Source organism: Atractosteus spatula, chromosome 2 (genome assembly GCF_055471065.1).
Source record: "Atractosteus spatula isolate fAtrSpa1 chromosome 2, fAtrSpa1.hap1, whole genome shotgun sequence".
NCBI classification, from domain to species: domain Eukaryota; kingdom Metazoa; phylum Chordata; class Actinopteri; order Semionotiformes; family Lepisosteidae; genus Atractosteus; species Atractosteus spatula.
In genome coordinates, this window is record NC_142707.1 from 22,170,361 (window position 1) to 22,190,598 (window position 20,238).

The following is a 20,238-nucleotide window of genomic DNA, read 5'->3' on the forward strand; positions in this document are numbered from 1 at the left end:
GTGAAAGAACACTTATGAACACTTACTTAAGGTTTACAGAAATTTGCATGATCTTTAAATATTGAACTGTTCCTGATATCTGGCCAGGTCTTTTGTGTCTTTGTTTTTCTGAAACATTGAAAAATTATGGCTGGTACTGGGAGGATATATTTGTTTTTTCTTAGTTTTTATTTATACTTAGACTTACCTCCTAGTTTTCTTTTCTGTTTAGAGCAGACATACAATTTCTTACCACTGTAAACCTACTGTATATGATATATATACTGTATATTTTGTATAAAATAATATCTTTTTAAATAAGTAAATGTGAAAATGCCACCTTAAATCACGTTTGCATTACAACGTTAATCTTTCTGGTAAAAAAAAAGCCTACTGAAACTGTTTGCTCATGACCACAAATCTGGAAATAAAACTTCAATAAACCACTGATTGAAGAAGGAATCTTTTGGAAGTATTTCATTACATTACTTCTAGTAGCTAGGTTTTGTGTATTATGGTTTCCTGAAAAGTGGTTAATTTCTCCTCTTTACTTGAACTGATGCCATGATCTGTTGAACCTAACTCTACATACACGTGAATTGCTGAACAGAAGAGGTGGTCTTAAAATGCTACAGTTGTTAATTTTGTTTTAATTTATTTATAGGTGCTAGCTAGATATGTTGCTAAATATCAGTTAAGGCATTATGCTCCACAATTAAATAACACTGAGGCACAGTAATCATAAGATATGTACAAATGCATAGCAGCAAATTTTTTTTTTCATAATTGTTATTCTTTGGTTTTGTTATGACTGAAGTACCATTTATCTTATTTATCCTATCACTCCAGTCACATAGTATATTCTACTTTGTGTCTGTTACAGGATATTCAACACTTCAAAGAGTGCAAATGTATGCTAAATAGCATATTTTCCCTGTGTCCTGTTGATGCAAAAAACACATTTTGTGGGATACAAATAAGTTTTAAATTATTTATGAGCTTTGCTTCTAGCTAGATTATTTGTAATCTATTTCAAAGTAGCATAGGTGTAATTCTTTCCTATAAGCATAATGAATTGAGTCATGAAAATCACTCGTGTGCATACTTGTGGTGGATTTGTCTAATTCTGATTTTAGTACTTTGGCAGTTGTAACCTGGAATAATCTCCTATTATGTAACCTTGACATGAGGTTTACACATAAGGTGATATCACTCTTGGCTGATAGCATGGCCCAGCCTCAGCCTTTATTCTCAGCAACTGTTTCAAGCTACTGTGCTTAGGAGCCCCATCAGTCCCTTATTTGAAAACTTCTTACCTTGTCCTGGTAAGAGTCATGCCAACCAAGATCCTATCCTGGTAACACAGGGTATAAGGCAGAGGACCACAATCTATCACAGGGCTTGCTCTCACACACATTTAGAGAAACAATGTTGATAAAAAATCCACCAATTAACCTAACCTGCATATCTTTGAAAAATGGGAGAAAAATTAAGCACCCAGAGAAAATCCCTGCAAACATTAGGAAAACATTTCAAGTAGGGAGCTGCATCAGCATTCATAGGCTGGAAAGGAACAGGTAAAGGTTTATTCCATGTTAAAACAACAAGAAAATAGACCTCTTTTTCAGTTTTCTGTGCCTTTCTTTTACAGCATGGAATAAACCTTTCTTTGTTCCATTGGGAAAACAGGCCAAGTGTCAAACAGTAGACACTTCAGGCTGGAATCAAACCTAGGACCAAAGAGGTATGACACAGCAAAACTCAATGTCATACCTCTCCTTCAGTCCTTGGGAGCTCCATTTTCATCATTTTTCTACCATTTCATAGTCTTTAATGCTGCAGATGGCAGACTGACAAAGTGCTTCACCATCATAAAGCAAAATAGATCTGTTTAAAGATACTGTACTGTACGGGATCATATTTTTTTATACAGTAACTTCTAAACCAAGGGGTCCGTCGTACCTAGGCCCCATACCAGCTTTACAGCCAGTCAAGATGCCTGGGCATTTAGTTAAATTTGTAACTGATTTTTTTTTTTTAGCATAGCCGTGCTTTTTAAGTGTTTATCAGTGACTTCCTAGCCACTAGGTTCCATGTTTGAGCTTCAAACTTCAGAACATAGGAAAGGTTAGAAAAGAAAGAATGCCATTTGGGCCGTCTAGTTCATTTGATTGCTAATTGTAGGAAGTCCATCCATCCATCCATTTTCCAACTGCTTCATCCAATTCATTGGTGCATTCTATCCAGGCGAGCAAGGCTGGAAACACCCTGGATGAGATACCAGTCGATCATTATGGCAAAACACAGACACAAACCCACACAAGGGCCAGTTTTCTCAGAATCCAGTTAAGCTACCAGTATGTCTTTGGAATCTGGGAGGAAACAGGAGCACTGGGGAGAACATACAAACTCCATGCAGATAACACCCCAGGTCCACGATTGAACCCTGGATCCCACTGCCGCGAAGCAGCAATGCTAACCACTCCAGCTAATTCATTTGTAATAATCTTTTTTGCAATAATAAACAATTGTATCCAGATGGTTTTTGAAAGGAGCCAGAGTATTTTCAAAACCCTTTGTGTTCTAGGCGCTTCCTAGTGTCAGTTATAAATGCACTTGATTGTGGTTTTCACTTTGGTACACTGGTTAGTGTTTCCGCACAGGTTCTGAAGTCCATTAGGATGACTGTGCCAATGCCTTTGAGGATTTTGAAAACTTTGATCAATTCCACCCTTGCATCTTAGTTTTGTGCAAAATACATAATAAATGTGTTTCACATATGAAGACATTCTTTAAAGAATGTGAAGCTAATAAGGGAAGAAGTTGGAGATATTTCAATTAGTGTTCTTGATTTCCTGATTAACTGTAATTACACCCAGAAAGGCTTGTTTACTTTGTAAATGAATCCAGGTCACCTGCTTTCATGTGCTGTTTTCCATCCTGAAATATTAGCTTTGACTATGAGGTAGACTTCAGAAAGTGTCTATTATATACTGCACATTGACTTTAATAATCTTGTATGAAGCATTACCATAAATATATATCTACATTAATTCATTATTCACATTCACCTTAAATTTGCCTGAATTTATGCATGATAAGAATTCTCAATGCAATACTAACACTTTTGTAAACATTAGTATTTTATACTAGAAAGCATTATGTATTAAACTGCATGTTCTGGGGATTCAGATATAGTACAGTGAAGTGTAAAAAAATCCATCCTTATATTGCTTTTGTTCCACCTTCTTTGTGAAATAATTGAAATATTCTCAGATCCAATTCTGTGTTTGGAATTGCCACCAAAAAGAAATCAAAATTTTTCAGTTAGGTGAAAAAATGAAGTTACTCTTTTTTTATTTCATCCGGTGAAGTCTTGGTTATCTTTATTTGATGGAAAACTGCCTCTAATTTCTTTATTTGTGAACAGCCATGTTTTATGTTTGCTGACACATCCAGGTTGTGTGTACATGCGCATACAAACTCTAGGAGAGAAATGTTATGAACATCCTTGTGGCGTTTAGAAGACCCCCCTTTTCACTCAAACAGCTATGAACATCAAGGTACACCAGTATTATTCAAACATACATCCATAACAGCCACAACAAATACAGAAGAAAGATGATAATGGAGATGATATCGGGACAAATACAATAAATTAGTTCTCAATTTCACGGAATGAACAATTTAGGATAGTCAGTTAACCTTCTGGCAGGTGTCTCTGATAGGTGAGAGGAAACTAAAATGGCTGGTAAAAAACCTGCAAACAGGGGGTAAATAAGCAAACTCTACACAGAAAAATGTCTCATCCTACAATTAAACCCAGTGACACTGCAAACCTCTGCTATTGGTTACAAAAGACAGGGATGCCAAAGATTTGGCTTTAAAGGTGGAGACAAAACATATAAATCACGAGAAACAAAAAGAAAAAAGGGAGCACTAAACCTACTGTTTAGCCTACCGATCACACTTGGGAGTGGAGGACTCAGTCATCTATCTGCTACACAGAGCTAACCCTCACCTGGAGAAGATGGGGAGCATTGTGAGAGTTATGTTATTTGACTTCTCCAGTGCCTTTAACACCATCCATACCCCATTACTGAGAGGTAAGCTAAGGACAGCGCAGGTGGACTCTCCCCTGGTGTCCTGGACTATAGACTATCTGACCTGCAGGCCACAGTATGGCTACAGAGCCACAGTATGGCTACAGAGCTGTGTCCCCGAACAAGTTGTTAGCAGTACTGGGGCTCCACAGGGGACTGTCCTTGCTCCATTCCTGTTCACTTTTTACACCTCTGACTTCAGGTACAACTCTGAGGCATGTCATATGCAGAAGTTTTCAGATGACTCTGCAATTGTGGGGTGTATTAGTGAGGGGAGGGAGGAAGAATATAGGAGCTTGATTACCAACTTTGTGGAGTGGTGTCATCTTAACCATCTCCAGCTAAACACCAGCAAGACTAAAGAAATTGTCATGGACTTTCAAAGGAATAAGTCTCTGCTGAACCCTGTTTCTATCCAGGGTGAGGACATAGAGGGGGTGCAGTCTTACAAGTACTTAGGAGTACACCTGGATGATAACCTGGAGTGGTCTGTTAACACTGACACCCTGCACAAGAAAGGTCAGAGCCGACTCTATTTTCTTAGGAGGCTCAGGTCCTTTGGTGTGTGTGGAACTCTGCTACACATTTTTTATGAATCAGTGGTGGCAGAGGCCATCTTCTACACTGTTGTGTGCTGGGGCAGCAGTATCATGACAAGAGATGCAAATAGGCTCAATAAACTTATCAAGAAGGCTGGCTCTGTGTTGGGGCTGAGTCTTGACCCCCTGGAGGTGGTGGCTGAGAGGAGAATGCTGACCAAGCTCACAGCCATCATGAACAATGCCTCTCATCCACTTCATGGGACTGTTATAAGGCAGCGGTGCACTTTTAGCAATAGACTGCTCCAGCTATGGTGTTCAAGGGAACATTTCTGCAGGTCCTTCCTGCCGATGGCTGACAGGGTGTATAATGCTGCCCTAGGTTAGGACTGTTAGCCCTTCATTTGCTCGTCTATGGACAGCATGTTGCACCATTGTACTTTTTTTAGACACTCAATCTGTATATACCTATGCACATTTTGCACATATTTTATTGTTTTTACAGTGACTATAAGCATATTTTGCTTATACGTAAGCAAAATTGTACGTTTGCTTGTACGTATTTCAATTTTTCATCTATTCTAATGTCTGTTTTTGCTTGGCTTGGGCTGGACTGCTGTAACACATCAATTTCCCTTTGGGATCAATAAAGTCTTTTCTATCTATTTAGCAGCCTCTAGCTTCACAATACCAGTTACAAAAATAACATCAATAACAAACATGCATCTGTACCTATCACCTATTGTTTATTAATCAATGTTTATTTAACCTGGTCTAAAAAACCATACTGAACCATGAAAATAAAAAAGTGCATGAAAATAAATGTAAAATACAAACGTATTCATTTCCACTTACGTATATAATATTGTGACTGGCTCAGGCCCAGCAGGTTTCAGGTAAGCTGAGGCAAGATCAGTTAGTCAGACACAGCTACAAACCCAGGACTTTAGTAGAGGAAAGTCACATAAAACAACAAAATAGCAGGGAATAATTTGAACACAAAGAAATACAACACAAAATTCCCTTCCACAATCTATCAATCTCACATACACTGCAATGGACTAAACAATTTGTTTTTGTATATTGCACTGTATAAATACAGGCATTAAGTTCCTCTATCCACAGCACATCATCCATGGTTAATGGAAAAAAAGCTCCTGTCTTACTTGTGATGAGGTAACTGTCTTATTGTACCATGATTGACCTTTTCTACTCCTCACTTATCAATAGTACTGCTTTAACATCTATCCATTTTCTAACCACTTTATCCCATTCACTGTCACAGAGGAAGTCCTATCCTATCATGGCAAGCACACACACACTCAATGAGAGGCATAATTTCCCAGAAGCTAATTAACTTACCAGCACAGCATCTTCAGACTGAGGGAGGAAACCTGAGCACCTAGAGAAAACCTACATGAGCACAGGGAGAACATCTTCATGCAGATAGCACCCCAGGAATTGAACCCAGGGCCCTAGTGCTGTAAGGCAGCAATGCTAACCATTGTCCCACCATGCCATTTCCAGAGTAACATCTACTGTAGGCAGAAAGGAAGGGGACAGAAGCTTGCAATTAAAAAACGATTTAACAGTTTTAACATTGATTTGATTGTAAGCTGCTGTGAGCTAGAAGGGAAGAATAATTAGAATTAGCTTCAGCTTTCCACTGAGCCACCACAGTTGTGTACCTTAAGAGCTGTTTGCTAGACGTCATGGCTTGCTTGCCAGAGGATTTCTAGTGAACACCCTCTTTATGCTCTGAAATGAGGTGTGATGAATTGAATCTGTACTCTGCAGACTTGACCCTGCCAATCACATTGAAGCTGGAAATTGGTATAGTTGACTTTTTGAGATGTTTTGAGGTGACTGGTAGCCTGAATGTTTCTGATTTTGAGTTGAGCTCTATTGTTTGTTGGAGAACACCAAAATGAAGCAACAAATGATAGAACACAAACTACAGCACATGTATAATATGCAGTACATAATACTGGACATATGGATAATTTGTAATATACTCTCTAGTTCCAGAGAATAATTTTCATTCTCATCGTATATGCTTGTTCTACTCCATATAGCCTACACACAGTTAATAAAACCTGGAACCATCCTGAGATGTTTTGAATTTCCTCATTTGGTTGTCACACTGAACTTTGAAGATAAATAATTCAAGTATTAAAATTAATTTTCTGTAATAGGTGTTGTTTTTTTCAGGTTTGCCAGATCTTAACTATGTAGCACTATAACTAAAAGAGAGTCAAAGACAAGCGTAGGATTCTCCTCGCCCCAGGTCATTCAGAAAGCCATGAAACATTCCCAGCTAACCAAACCAGGGCTGAGGAGGAAGAGGAAATGGAGTTTTAACAGTAATCGTGTTGATGTGGATCCAAAACTATGCGCTAAGAGAGATGTGAACTTCGGGTTTATTTTTGTTGAATCTTCTGTGGGTAATTAAAGGCTAACCCAGGGGTCCAAAAAGGTGAAGAAACCAATAACATCACCCCAGCTAGACAAACTACCAATTAGCTGTGGTTTTTATCCAGAAGGACCTCTTTTTCCACCTAGCTGGTTTATCTTAATTTATTTCATATCCTTATAATCCCACAAACAGTGAAACATTTTAGACGGTTGAGTTTCATAGTGGACTACAACCTTACTCTTGAAGTTCTGAGATTGGTTATTATTGCAAGAGCTGAGGAGTTGCTAACACTAGTACTGTGTACCCTGGCTGGATTGAGTAGTGTTTTAAGTGTATTAAGCTCTTATTTGAGAAATGAAATGTTTTCTCACATTCTTTACTGGTAATCAACTATGAGTATCATGATATCATTATATCATCAAGTTTGCTGATGACAGTGTATAAGTCTCTCTCCTCTCAGAGACTGGACAAACACATGGACCCATTCTGGACAAATCTGTGAACTGGTGTGATACTTCCTACCTAGAGATGAATGTGTCAAAAACAAAAGAAATGATTGCCGATTTTAAAAAACAAAGCAATATCATTCCCACCACAATCCATGGTGAGTCTGTTGGTGTAGTCCAACAAGGATGTTATTGTGAAGAAATCCCAGCAGCGCATATATGGTCTGAGAAAACTGAGAGAGTTACTCTGGAGAATCTTTTCAACATTTTATAGATTTTTATCAAAAATATTTTATCTTTTTATTTTATCTGCTGGTTCAGCTCACTCAGTCAAAAAGACAAGCACCACCTTCAAAATGTTGTAAACCTCAGCTCTAAAATCATTGGTGAGCCTTTGAGACCCCTGGCACAGCTGTACGCCCAGCAGATCCTGAGGAAGGCCTGTGCCATCATTGAAGACCCATCTCACCTCCTTCATCAGTCCTTTGATCTTCTGCCTTCAGGAAGATGTTTTCATTGTTCACAGTGAAGACAAATAAAAGGAAATTTGGCTTAGCTCCAGAGGCCATTAGGCTCGCAAACGATGACTGTAAATGATGTCTATTGGACAAAGCCCACTTCCCCTACCCCTCCACAAATGTGCGTGTACTAACACCTTCCTCATACTACACAACGTTACTTCAATCATTTCTATGGTCCATTAACTATGAAACCTAAGTATACCTTTTCTTAATGTTTTTATGTTTGTTTTGTTTGTCTTTGATTTTGTCTTGTGTTGTATGTTGCACCACTTGCTGCTTAAATTGCCCTCCTGAGATGAGTAAAGTATTTTGAATTGAACTGAATTGAATTTTTATGCAAACAAAGGAGCTAACACTTTTAATGTATATACAGTACCACAGTATACAGTATATACTGAAATACCCCTCTGCATCAATCCTATGGAGAAAAAGCACAGAATAACTATTTCTAAGTTTACAGGAGCTTAGTTAGGTTTGGGTAGATGAGGCAAATGTCTGAATAAGAGCCACTGTAAACAGGGACTAAAGGATACAAGTCACCAACTGGGACTCCCTTAGGCCACTAAGAATATGAGAAATACATGAAACTACAGCCAAGGACAACAAACCAATGGGGGGCGTCTTGCCTGTTCAAACATTTTATTTTGCATTTAGCATGTCTTTGTAATGAATAAATGGATTAGCAGAAAATTGTTCCTGTATCTGATTTATAAATACATTTTGATATTTATTTGGGGAGACCTTTAAGATTTTTTTCTCACAGCATATAATATACACTGTGAATTTTTTCTTTGTTCTATGTTACAGTATATCCTTGACAATTTTGTCATTGTATCCATCCTGCAATAACTTTTTTTCCCCTTATTTTTTCAAGGGCCTCCTGGACCAAAGGGTGAAAAGGGAGACATTGGAGCATTAGGGGCCCCGGGCCTACCAGGTCTACCTGGAGTAAGAGGTAATCTCTGGAGTAAGAGGTGTCATTTTCTAAATTTTTAGTCATTGAAGTTCACACACACACACACACACACACACACACACACACACACACACACACACACACACACATAAGCCTGTAAAACGGGATTAGGACTAAGACAAAAAATGTGCCGTGTTCCTTAAAAGAAAGGCCTTTTCTTTTTTTTTCGTCAGGATTGATTGGGGAAAAGGGCATCCAAGGTCCCCGGGGCCTGAAAGGACTGGCTGGAAATGACGGTCTGCCTGGGCAGAAAGGAGAGCCTGGACCCAAAGGTATTGAAGGTTTGTCTGTTGTTGGCCCAACCAATGCCATTGTCAGGTCACCCTTGGAACCCAAGCACTTGCCTTTGAAACTCTTAGCGGGAACACCTACCTCTCACATCACAGCCTACTGTGACTGCTTGAGAGAGTGACCTTTCAAATCCTGCTGTCACTGAGAGCTTCTTTACAAAGCTTTGCCAACATATGCACAAGGGAAGGTAGAGTGGCAGATCTTCATTATAGACCTCTATTTGAAAAGGCTGCTTCAATAGATTCTTATAGAGCTTCCCCCCATTGGGAAGAAACAACACAATGTTCGGAAGCCAGGTTAGAAAAAATTGTCTGCAGTTATTTTCCAAAGGTCTTAAATCTCTTTGGTGTTTGCTGTCCTTATATTAGCAAATTAAGTACATTTTCTATTCTTATTGATTCATTAACACATACACACCATAATTACAAACAGAAGATAGATGTCTGACATTTAAAGCCCATACTTAAGCTCATAGCTGTGATGTATTTTTTGTAGTGCTCAGGATTTGGAAGGTTCTACTGTATATAGATTATTTTTTATTAATTTTATATTCCCAAGGTGGAAAAGAAATCTAAAGGGTACTAGATTAAAAGTGTATGTAGTTTGGCAAAGTATTAAAAACTGTATTTAGCCGCCTGGGCTGGGGAAGTATTCTTTTAGCTCAGCTGGCAAGTTCCCTGTCGTGTGACGCTGGAGACCCGGGTTTGCGCCCAGGCAGTGAGGGACGAACTGGCAGGGCAGGAGCGGCAAGGGTGGAAACCCCAAGAACCGTTATATTTAGTATAAATATCCAATTTATGCTAAAGTTGTCTGTTGTGTCAGAGGCAACATTACGTGAAAGTCACTTTTCCTGGTCATATGCCATTTTTGGGGCTTCTTCCCAAGGCCAGTGCTTTTGAGATCTTTCCATGTTATTTGTCACCATGTTTCCTTCGGCCTGCCCTGCGGTGTCCACCAGGTGCCCACCCAGACTGGAGCAGTTTGTAGCGCTGTCTTCACAGGCCAGAGCCACCCCCAGCATCCCATCATGCCAAAGATGCAACCAATGGGATCATTCAGCTTGTTACATGTGCAGCCCTCTTTTTGAATGAAAGGTGCTGTCCTCCAGTAGTGAGAACCATCCAGATCCACAATGAGGATGCTGATTTTGAAGTTTTGAAGACTCTTAGTATTGTATGAATTTGTTGATGTTCAGATTGCTGGTATAGACCTGGTTTGCTCTGTATGCACGTGCACCAACCTTCCACAGCTGCCATCTGCTGCCCATGTATTTGTGAATATTGACATACTGTATGTGAATTCTGCTCCCTCTCTTTGGTCACTATAATTGCCTATTCAACCCAAGAATTATGTTTAATTAAGTCTGTGTTGCCTATGTTGATTACTGTATTTATACCTTTTATATATTATATATATTTTTTATAATATGTCAATATACATTTAAAAAATGCTTTCACAAAGTTTTCTTTTCATTATGGGGTAAGACAATTTTAGATATTTAGGTACGGTATATTTGTGTAGCACACTGCTTAAAAATATCACATCTAAGCATATTTTAATGCATAGCACTCAAAATCGCACTCATAACTTATTTGTTGTCACACCCAAAGAAACTTTGAAAAGCCAGCTGTTGGACAGTATTTTAGGTCATCTCTTTCTAAAGCTGCCAGCCAATCCAATGATCCAATAATAATAACCCTGGAATACAACTGTACTATTTATTATTATATTTACACTAATTTACTGTTTTCAGTGTCATTGTCAGGCAGAGTCATGTAGTTTAACATCATAAGGTTAAATTAATGGTTCCCACATTGTATCTTCTAGTTGTTATTCTAACAGAGATCTGTACTCTGAAATCTAAGTGCTTCCATAAAAGTAATTTTTAAATGATTTCAGCTCTATGATTAAGACAGGAAAATAGCCTTAATGCTGAACCAGGTGTTTGTGCTGAAACAACAACTCATTTGAATGTATTGTTTCACTGAACTCATATCTGGAATTTTGGCAACTGCAAATATGCAAAATAAGGGCTTATTGAGTGTGTGTTTGATCCATTGCAATTCTGCCTCTGTACAAAATTAATAATGGATTTCTTGTTCTTTTTGCTAAATGTCTTCAGGGACAATATACACCTACAGATGAATATTTCCAAAAGTGAGGACTCCATACAGAGACTAGATAGAAAATTAAGTTGAGAAAATAGTTCAGTTATACTGAAGTAATAAGGTAAGTCTGATTTGGGGGTGCAGTGGATTAAATAGAACTAAAATGTCAAATCCATACTACATTTTAAAATGATATCTCCACTGAAATAAATAATACGAGTACTTTGAAATATGCCTCACTAAAAGATAAGACTTTTTTCATTTTTGTTGGTTTTAACCTGACTGGGGATAACTTTGCAAGTCTGAATTCTCTGTTTTTGAAATGTCTTTGCCACTGAATATTTTATGGCAAGGATGTGGTTTTCCCTTAGTGATACCCTGCATTTAGTGGTCCTGTTCTGGGTGCAATTCCTGCTTACTTAAATGAGTTCCTTTATTCCTCAGGAGCACAAAGCTGATTTTTTAGTTATGTTTTCTTTGCTCCATATGAACTTAAATAAGCTTTTGTACATGCTTTATTAAAGTGAATTGTATCAGTGCCAATCCTAAAGACAATTAACATCTTTTAAATATGTGATTCATGTGTATCTTATGGTTTTCAGTGGCTAATACTGTATTCATATTGAAGTTTACTGGAAAACATGATATGAAAAATATACAGTAGAGGCAAATCATTGGTATCAGCAGGGCAATTAGATAAAATAATGTAATATTATATATCAGAAGCCTTTTATTTTCTTTTAAATTGTGTTCAACTACTGTGCATTGTAATTATTTTTATTTCTCTTTCTTACATCAGAAACAAAAAACAAACAAGATTCAGTTCAAAACCTCTTTGTACACTATACCAGCAAAAGCTACTGTACATAAAGTATTCCTCTATAGAATATTTCATACGAGATACAGTATATGTTAACAGTAAATGGCCTCAATGGGGATGTACAGTAGTTGAGGCCAACTGTACTGCAGAGAAGAAACAAAAAGGTATGTATCCACTGAGGCCATTTTGTGGTAATACTGTATATATCTTACTGTTCTTTAAAAAATCTTAACTCCTGTACTTGCAGCAAGATAATTCTCAAGATCTCTACTGAAATGGCATATATCACATAGAGAATGTGAACCAGGGAGTCTAAGACCAAATCTGTTTTCTCCCTCAACCTCATCTATTGTCAGCAGTATCAATTCCACAAACTCATATGGAATTTACATGCAGCATTGGGCAAAGAATGAGACGTGTGCCATCTGTTAGCAACCATTTACAGTTGTTTCTGTAGTTCAAATGCTTCAAACACTTGACAATGTTAAATACATTGAAAAATAAAAAGAAAAAAATGTTAAGCCTGTCTAAAAATATATTTATCATCGTTTAATAACCCTGGACTATTTTCTTTTTGTTTAAAAAAAATCCTATGAACATTTCTCTTTACCATGTCAGATTAAATGGAAAGCTTGAAAATTATACAGTTTATATTTATCAAATAAATATGGTCAATTTTCATATATCTAGAGATATCCAGTAATAAGGAGTTTAGACAGTCTGGTTAATTGATTTCCTAGTTGATCTCTGTCTGGAAAGTAAATAGAGTCTTATTTAATATGACTGTTTAAACTGCTGCTGTAGTTAAGAAAACAGAACTGAAACTCTGATCCTTTAAGTAGATACTGTACATCTCGACCAATGCAGTACTTATTCAGACAAAAGGTTAAACAAACAAAGTCAAAATTGTGTCTAAGACTGTAGCCGGTAGTTAAAATAATTAAAATAAATTAATTAATTAAGAAACATTTTCCAATAGCATAACACAATGATTTTAATGATACATAAGCAGTTGTCAATGCTGAGGAAGACACTGTGTGTAAACAGGAAATTTCTGTATTTGAGCCACAACAGCTCATTGGATCAGAGATTACACTGGTTTCTCATGGAACTAAGCACTCTCTGTGTTCCCAGATGGGACACCAGTTGAGGTAGATTGTATGGGATTCTTAATAAAGCGAGATATTATGACCCTGTTGAAGAGCAAAAAAATGACTTACAAAAGTTCACAACATTAATTATCTTACTGAACAAGTATTTCCACCCCAGTGCCTTTTCTCATAAAGGTCTGGAGCATTTTCACTTTGTGGAAGATGAATAAGGAAAAGTTTATAGTTAGATGCTTTTGGTGTGGGTAAAAAGTAAAAAAAAAGTGATACATTCACTGTCTCTTTAGACATTAATGCTGAATAAGCTGACCTGTTGTCACTGTTTGTATTAACTACACATATAACTGAAGGCTGTTAAACACAATGCGCGTACAGTCTATATATTAGAAATATGGTTGTTCCCAGGCATTTCCTGTGCTTTTCTAGCATTTTGTTTTCTTTATGACCTATTGTTGTTGGATTGTTTAAAACACTGTGTCATATAATGATACCAATGTTGTTTTATATAGCATGGTTCATGCTACATCATCTCAAGATGCTGTACAATATATCAAATAAAATAAGCAACTGACCACAGTACAGTACCTTAAATAGTACCTTAAATCTAGAGTAAAAGTGAGTTTTAAGACAGGGTTTGAAAGCGTTGACAGATTTGCCTGTCTGTATGGCTGTATGGGCTTGGGGGAGCATGGGGGGGGGGGTCAGCTGTTAGCATTGCTGCCTCACAGTGCTGGGGTCTTGGGATTATATGGTTTTCCTCCAGCGGGTTAATTGGCTTCAGGGTAAATTGGCCATAGGTGTTAGTGTATCTTTGTCTGTGTGTGTCCGGCGATGCACTTGCATCCCATCGTGCGTGTACGCTGTCTTGCACCTGTTGCTTGGCAGGACAGGCTCTGGCTCCCCCCATGAGCCTGAATTGGAAGAAGCAGGTAGAAAATGGACAAGTAGATAATGGCTGGAGATCGTGTCACTGTCCTGGAACAGTTGAACAGTAATCCTGGTCTCCAAGTGTTCGGAGCCTTGTGTTGGGAACTGAAAGAAGGCCCGAGTCCAAAGCATGCAGACAATGTGTAGGTACAGTATATACAGTAAGGTAGGGATTAAGACTTAACAATGCTCTGTGGTCTATGTTCTCTGAATGACTGAAATAAAAATTCCTGTTGATAATATACACTATGCCTTTTTTATATTACATCATCATCACATAACATCACTTTCAATAACTGCTTATCCAATTCAGGGTCATGCTGGACTGGAGCCTATTCTAGGAAACATTGGGTGCAAAGTGTGATACATTCTGGATTGAAGCCAGTCCATCATAGCATATTTCATGTCATTGTTTTTTTTTCTTCTAGGTGAAAGAGGTGAAAAAGGAGAAAAGGGTGGCCAAGGTGATAAAGGAGATATAGGAGAAAAAACAGGTAAGAATATTTATACTTAAACCAAATAATACAATTACAATTTTGGGCATTTTTCAAAGGATTCCAGGTACATAAAGCTGTTTAAATAATCTGACCAGAAGTAAAATGATAGAGAAAAAAAAGTTCAGCAAACTGGCTCAGCAAAACCATGAGTAAAACACAATTGTACATTAAAAGCTATAGTGAGAAGATTGGTCTCTAATATCAATGAAATCTGACAGCTGAAGAGTCTCTAATGGGATGAGGTGGTGCGATACTTCTCACCAGAAGGCTCTCTCACCTATTGTGTGGAGTCTGATCTTCAACAGAGAAAAATGGTCTTAATCAGCAGGTCTCAGATCAGACTCCTGCAATATATTGTTAAAGTGATGTGGTGTTAGACTGTTTGGTACCTTAAAAGTGAGAAGATGAAATTTAAAATCTATTCAAATTTTTTCTGGTCGACAAGGCAATTTATAGAAGACAGGAGTTAATGCTGAGTGCTTATAAAGAGTACATTTAGTTAGCATGCAACCCACAGATACACTTTCATAACACAGTACATCTTCAGAACTTCATTGCTTTAAACCCACAAGAATATAGAATACATATACTGTACAGTGTATAGATTAGAACTAGACTACACTAGAGCAAAGCAGACATAGATCAGACTATAACAGACTGGACTAGAATACACATATACAAACATGAAGAAAATGAAAGCTTCAAAAGGGGAAGTTGTGTACAGAAAAAATGTATTTTACTTTTTTGATTCAACACAAAAATTCTGTGTCACCGCAAGCATGCTGCTTGGAGTTTCAGCAGATTCCACTGTTGTCACTTGACACTATGGCAATTGGAGCAAACATGCACTGTAATCAGACTTGTAACAAATACAAACGTTGCTGAAAACAGACAACACAAAAAACATAAAAAGGACTGGTTTGTTCTCAGTGCCATGCACAGTAATGGAGACCGACTTGTGCTGCCAGTAATTTGTGGATCTGCCTTTTGGCTTATGTAAGGCAGTAAAATGCTTGCAAATTGTGTGGTCGGTAATGAGCTGTGTGATTTTAACCAATGGCTGGCCCAGCATATGTGTACCGGAGTTCTAAAAAATATATCTATGGGGACAATTTCCATGGGGATAGAGCAAAGAAAGGACACTCATGAAAACTGCCTGCTTCAAAATAGAACTGTGATTCCCTGGTTATCATTGGTACAAGATTTTGATTTGGAGTTCTGGAAAGTCAGAGCTGGTGGTCTACAGAATTGTAACTTCTGCTAGAAACATCAAGACTCTCCCAAAGGGACTTTTGCCAGTGTATAGAGCACATAATTTAATAATTACAAAATAAAAAAGAATTATTGAATAATGGCATGAAATTTTAAAGCTATCCTAATGAAACACTATTTTTAGTTAGCTTACAAACACATACTGTAGGCTCAGTGAAAGAAATAGCAATTTAAATAGTTCCTGCATTTTGTCCAGTGCTTAAAATTATAAAAATCTCTACCCCCATACTTTTTACACCTGGTGTATCTTGTGTTTTTACAGCTGATGTCCTGACAGGTGAATTATTTTAATAAAACTTAAGTGTGTTTTCATGCAGTGAATGAAAACAAATCCAAACTTCTAACTTTTTCCTTCAGTTAGAAATGTTATTTTTCTTTGATTACGTCATTGAAACCATTTTTGTGCAATGAGGGCTGGAACAGTATCCTGTAAATGTGAGTGGTTCCAAACATCTGAAATTTATTTCGCTCCATTTGGCATGAATAAAGATCATTGACTATGTATTTGAAGCTTGATAATTTAAGGGGATCTAGAATTTTTGTAAAATTGGTTCCATAACTAACAGCTATCCAGACTAATGAACGATCTTAATGGTGTCAGACAAAGATTCATTATCCAGTTTCATTATCCATAGCTGTAGAATGGGTTTATCTATTACCCACTTCATAATTGTTTTATTCATGCTTTATGTCTTTCTTGGATTTCTTGGAGTCACTCTTGACTAGTGTCTTCTCTAGGGGCAGCTACAACCTGCACAAGCTCTTGAAACCATGCACTGTACCTGTGTAATTTGAAGCACTGTCCCTAAAGGTGTGTGTGAAAACTATATACAAATGGTTCTGACAATACAGACCTTCAATTTCACTTTTGTTTTCATTTTGAATATGAGCAAGTTAAGTTATAATCATAGACTTAAAAATGGTTTGATTCTCCCTGGTTGAGGGTAGCACGATGGCACAGTGGTTAGCATTGCTGCCTTGCAGGGTGGGTCTGCTCTGGGCTCACCAGTTTCCTTCCACAGTCCAGTAGGTTGGCTTCTGGGAAAATTAACCCTAGGTGTGAGTGTGTGCATGTCTGTTTGTTTGCCCTGCGATGGACTGGCTTCACATCCAGGGTTCACCCTGCCTTGTGCCCATCGCTTGCTGAGACAGGCTCCGGCTCCTCTGCGATCCTGAATTGAAAGAAGAGGTTAGAAAATGAATGGATGTTTCTGCTTGACCTACCTGTTTTTTAGTTGTAACAAAGCATAAGTGTTTCTTTTTCTTAAACTGACATGTACAGGTTACATGTAAGGACATTAGCTACTGTATTTAAGCTCATATCTGTATCATAACTAAGCAAAGGAAAAACAGTTCAAAAGAGCCCTAGTCATTAGCTATGTAAATTTTCAGGAATTTAGACTAAATCTGGCATTACTTATATCCTACAAAATGCATGTTTTCAAACATAAAATGAAGGAAGAAAGAGCATCAGTTAAGTAAAATAACATGCTCAGTGCAACTCAATGAGTTAGGAGCAGAGTACGTTGAATCGGAGCCTTCCTGGTAGTAAAGGTTTTTTTTTACATTCTAATACTCTCATTACTATTATTTACACCTTAACACCTGAAGAAGGCTTCACAGCTGAAATGTTGTTTTCTCTCTTCTCTTTTCAGCATGGAATAAACCTATTACTTGTTCCTTTACTATTATTTATTCTGAAAACATAAGAACATACATCCAATAGCCTTTAATTGTTATTACCAAATACAATATCATCCATACAGTAAAAGCAAGAAACTATTTGCATAACTTTCTGTGCAGGACAACAGACTTCCACAGTCCTCCCAAAGTGGGAGCTAACCATAATATTTATTTTCCTTCATATACCATTTCAATTTCCTTTCTGGGTGTGATAATAAAACACAAATCTTAGAACACACTCACTCTTAAATTTATGTAATTACCCTGCTTCCTCGGAAAACCCTTTCGTTCAGAGAGGACGCACACACAAAATTGCAACATTCTGCACCATGTTCTCAGTAAAATAAACTTCTGCGGCCAGAACAGCTGTTTTCGAGAAAATGCTCCAGAGTATTTCGACTGCATAAACAAGAGACATGTGCTGTCATTTTGACTGTTTGTGAACTGCTTTTTCCAATGTCCACACATTTGGAGGTCAGAAAAGCACAGGAAATCCCTAGATTGGAGATGAAATCCAAAGCTAGTCAGGAACATTATAGCAGTCCTGTTTTTTTTCTTGCCTGTTAACACATGAAGGAACATGCAGTTTTGTAAAATGTAAAAACAAAATGCTACATACTGTACTACACCGTTCTGTGATATTCTGTACTGTACTGTACTAACCACAACAAATCCTTGGAATAAAAAATATATACAGTATATACACTCTTCTCTAAATGTAGAATAAGCCCTTTTCAGTTCAGCCAGAGGTCTGACAAGTCACAGATCAAATCTTCACACTCCAATGCCAGAGAACCTGCTTTTCTACAGAAATTTAAAGTAAAGACAGGAATTCTCTAGTAAATAACAAGTGGACATCAAGTAACAGTCTAAATTTATTTGTCCTTGAAGAATCTATCCAGGGGTTAATCTCGTTTTAATGGCAGCAGTGAGCTTTAAATAATTAATGCAAAAGAAGACTAAAACAAGAACATTTTAAGTGTAATATGAGAACCACGAAGAGACATAAATTGGGAAAAGAGCAAAAACTGACATGGTATTTGCGGTCACATTACTTAATATTATTTTATGCATTTTCTAACAGATCTTTAATTACATTTACATTTTTAAATTATGAAATACATATTGATGTTGATGTTTTATCATCTAAGTACTTACTATACAACACACTTTTAGTACAGTAATTAAATTCTGAAATTGAAGTATACTGTATACCTTTATATACAGAATAATATATATGTGAGGGTGTTCCAATAAATTTACAAGATTTTTCAATATTGAAAAAGGTATCGGTGGTTCCTGTTTCTTTGCAGAAAAGAGTGCCTGTCTATGGTAATGCTAAGAATCACTATAAAGACAGCTAGGCATGTTCAAATGTGGTCAAACATAATGTGCATTATGATTCAAGTTCTACTTGCAAAAGGCACAATACAGACAGTTATTAAATCACAAGCTCACGGAGGTAGAGAAACCCCATGTCTTGTCATGGAAATAGGTGTGAATGTGGTGAAATGGCAGGATGAGTATTCCAGATAAGAAGTGACCAGGTTGTACAAGTGTCTCATGCACAAAGTGGAATGTCTGCCATATTGAAGCACAATTATGGAAAACATGTACAATATACAACTTCTTGTTGTAGCCAACATGGTATTTTGAATAACAAGCCTAATATTTTTTGTCACTGGCACCCTGTGATTATCCATTTTTCTGTCCTGTAAAGAAGCACCTATTCAGCTGATAGTTTGCATCTAATGGCAAAGTGCAACAGGCCGTTACAGTAGGTCTTGTCGTTAGTGCCTTGACACAGGTTTCCACCATGATGCATCTGATGTCTTGGTGTCATTGTGGGACATACTGTATATTTTGTACAAAATATTTTGGAGCCTATATATAAAGTACACAATGGCCTTATATTTGGTAACACCTCTAGGCACAATATCATGGGATCTTTTTTTACCTTATTTATTAAAAAAACAAAGATAGATAGCACACATATGAACATATGTCATTGTTTCTTAACAAATGTGTTTTATACCCAAACAAGTACAGCATCTACAGTATCAACTCTGGCACAGTTTTTGTGTTGTTTTTAGGGAAAAACAAAAATAAACCCATGGATAATTAGAAAATTATGTTTAGTAAATTAGTGGGATGAGTTGTGTGTACAAATATTTAACCATATTAACCCAGTTGATTTATTTAACCTCATTTCTATTTTCAAGTCATGTGCATTGCTTTGCTTTTGGGCTGTAAATTCCACATTGCTTTCTTAATTTAAACAAAATCAGCTATGGCCTCCCAGATGCTTTTTTTTTGCAGACTGGAGCCTCAGCTGGAGTATATCTGGGTAGTAATATAGATTTGCAACTTGGACTTGAACCAAATGATCTATCTTCATTTAAATAACCTTGCATTGGAGTTAAATATATATTTGTTTCAGCTCATGGGAAAGCATTCTTCATGACTTTTCATTTTGACCTTGGAGTTTTCTAGATGTTTCAGATAGCTCTTTTGTTGTTTTTGCTGTTAGTTTCTTATCCTTCTGGAAAAC

The 20,238-nt window shown here is 37.2% G+C and overlaps 1 protein-coding gene across 1 annotated transcript in view; it reads left to right on the forward strand.

Annotated features, from left to right (window-relative positions):
* scara5 (scavenger receptor class A, member 5 (putative)) overlaps positions 1–20,238 on the forward strand; it is an 88,359-nt gene that overhangs the window by 46,745 nt on the left and 21,376 nt on the right. Inside the window, exons 5-7 of the mRNA XM_088908216.1 lie at positions 8,879–8,959; positions 9,154–9,261; positions 14,664–14,729. Coding sequence (XP_088764342.1) covers positions 8,879–8,959; positions 9,154–9,261; positions 14,664–14,729 — 255 coding nt within the window. The remainder of the gene's footprint in view (positions 1–8,878; positions 8,960–9,153; positions 9,262–14,663; positions 14,730–20,238) is intronic.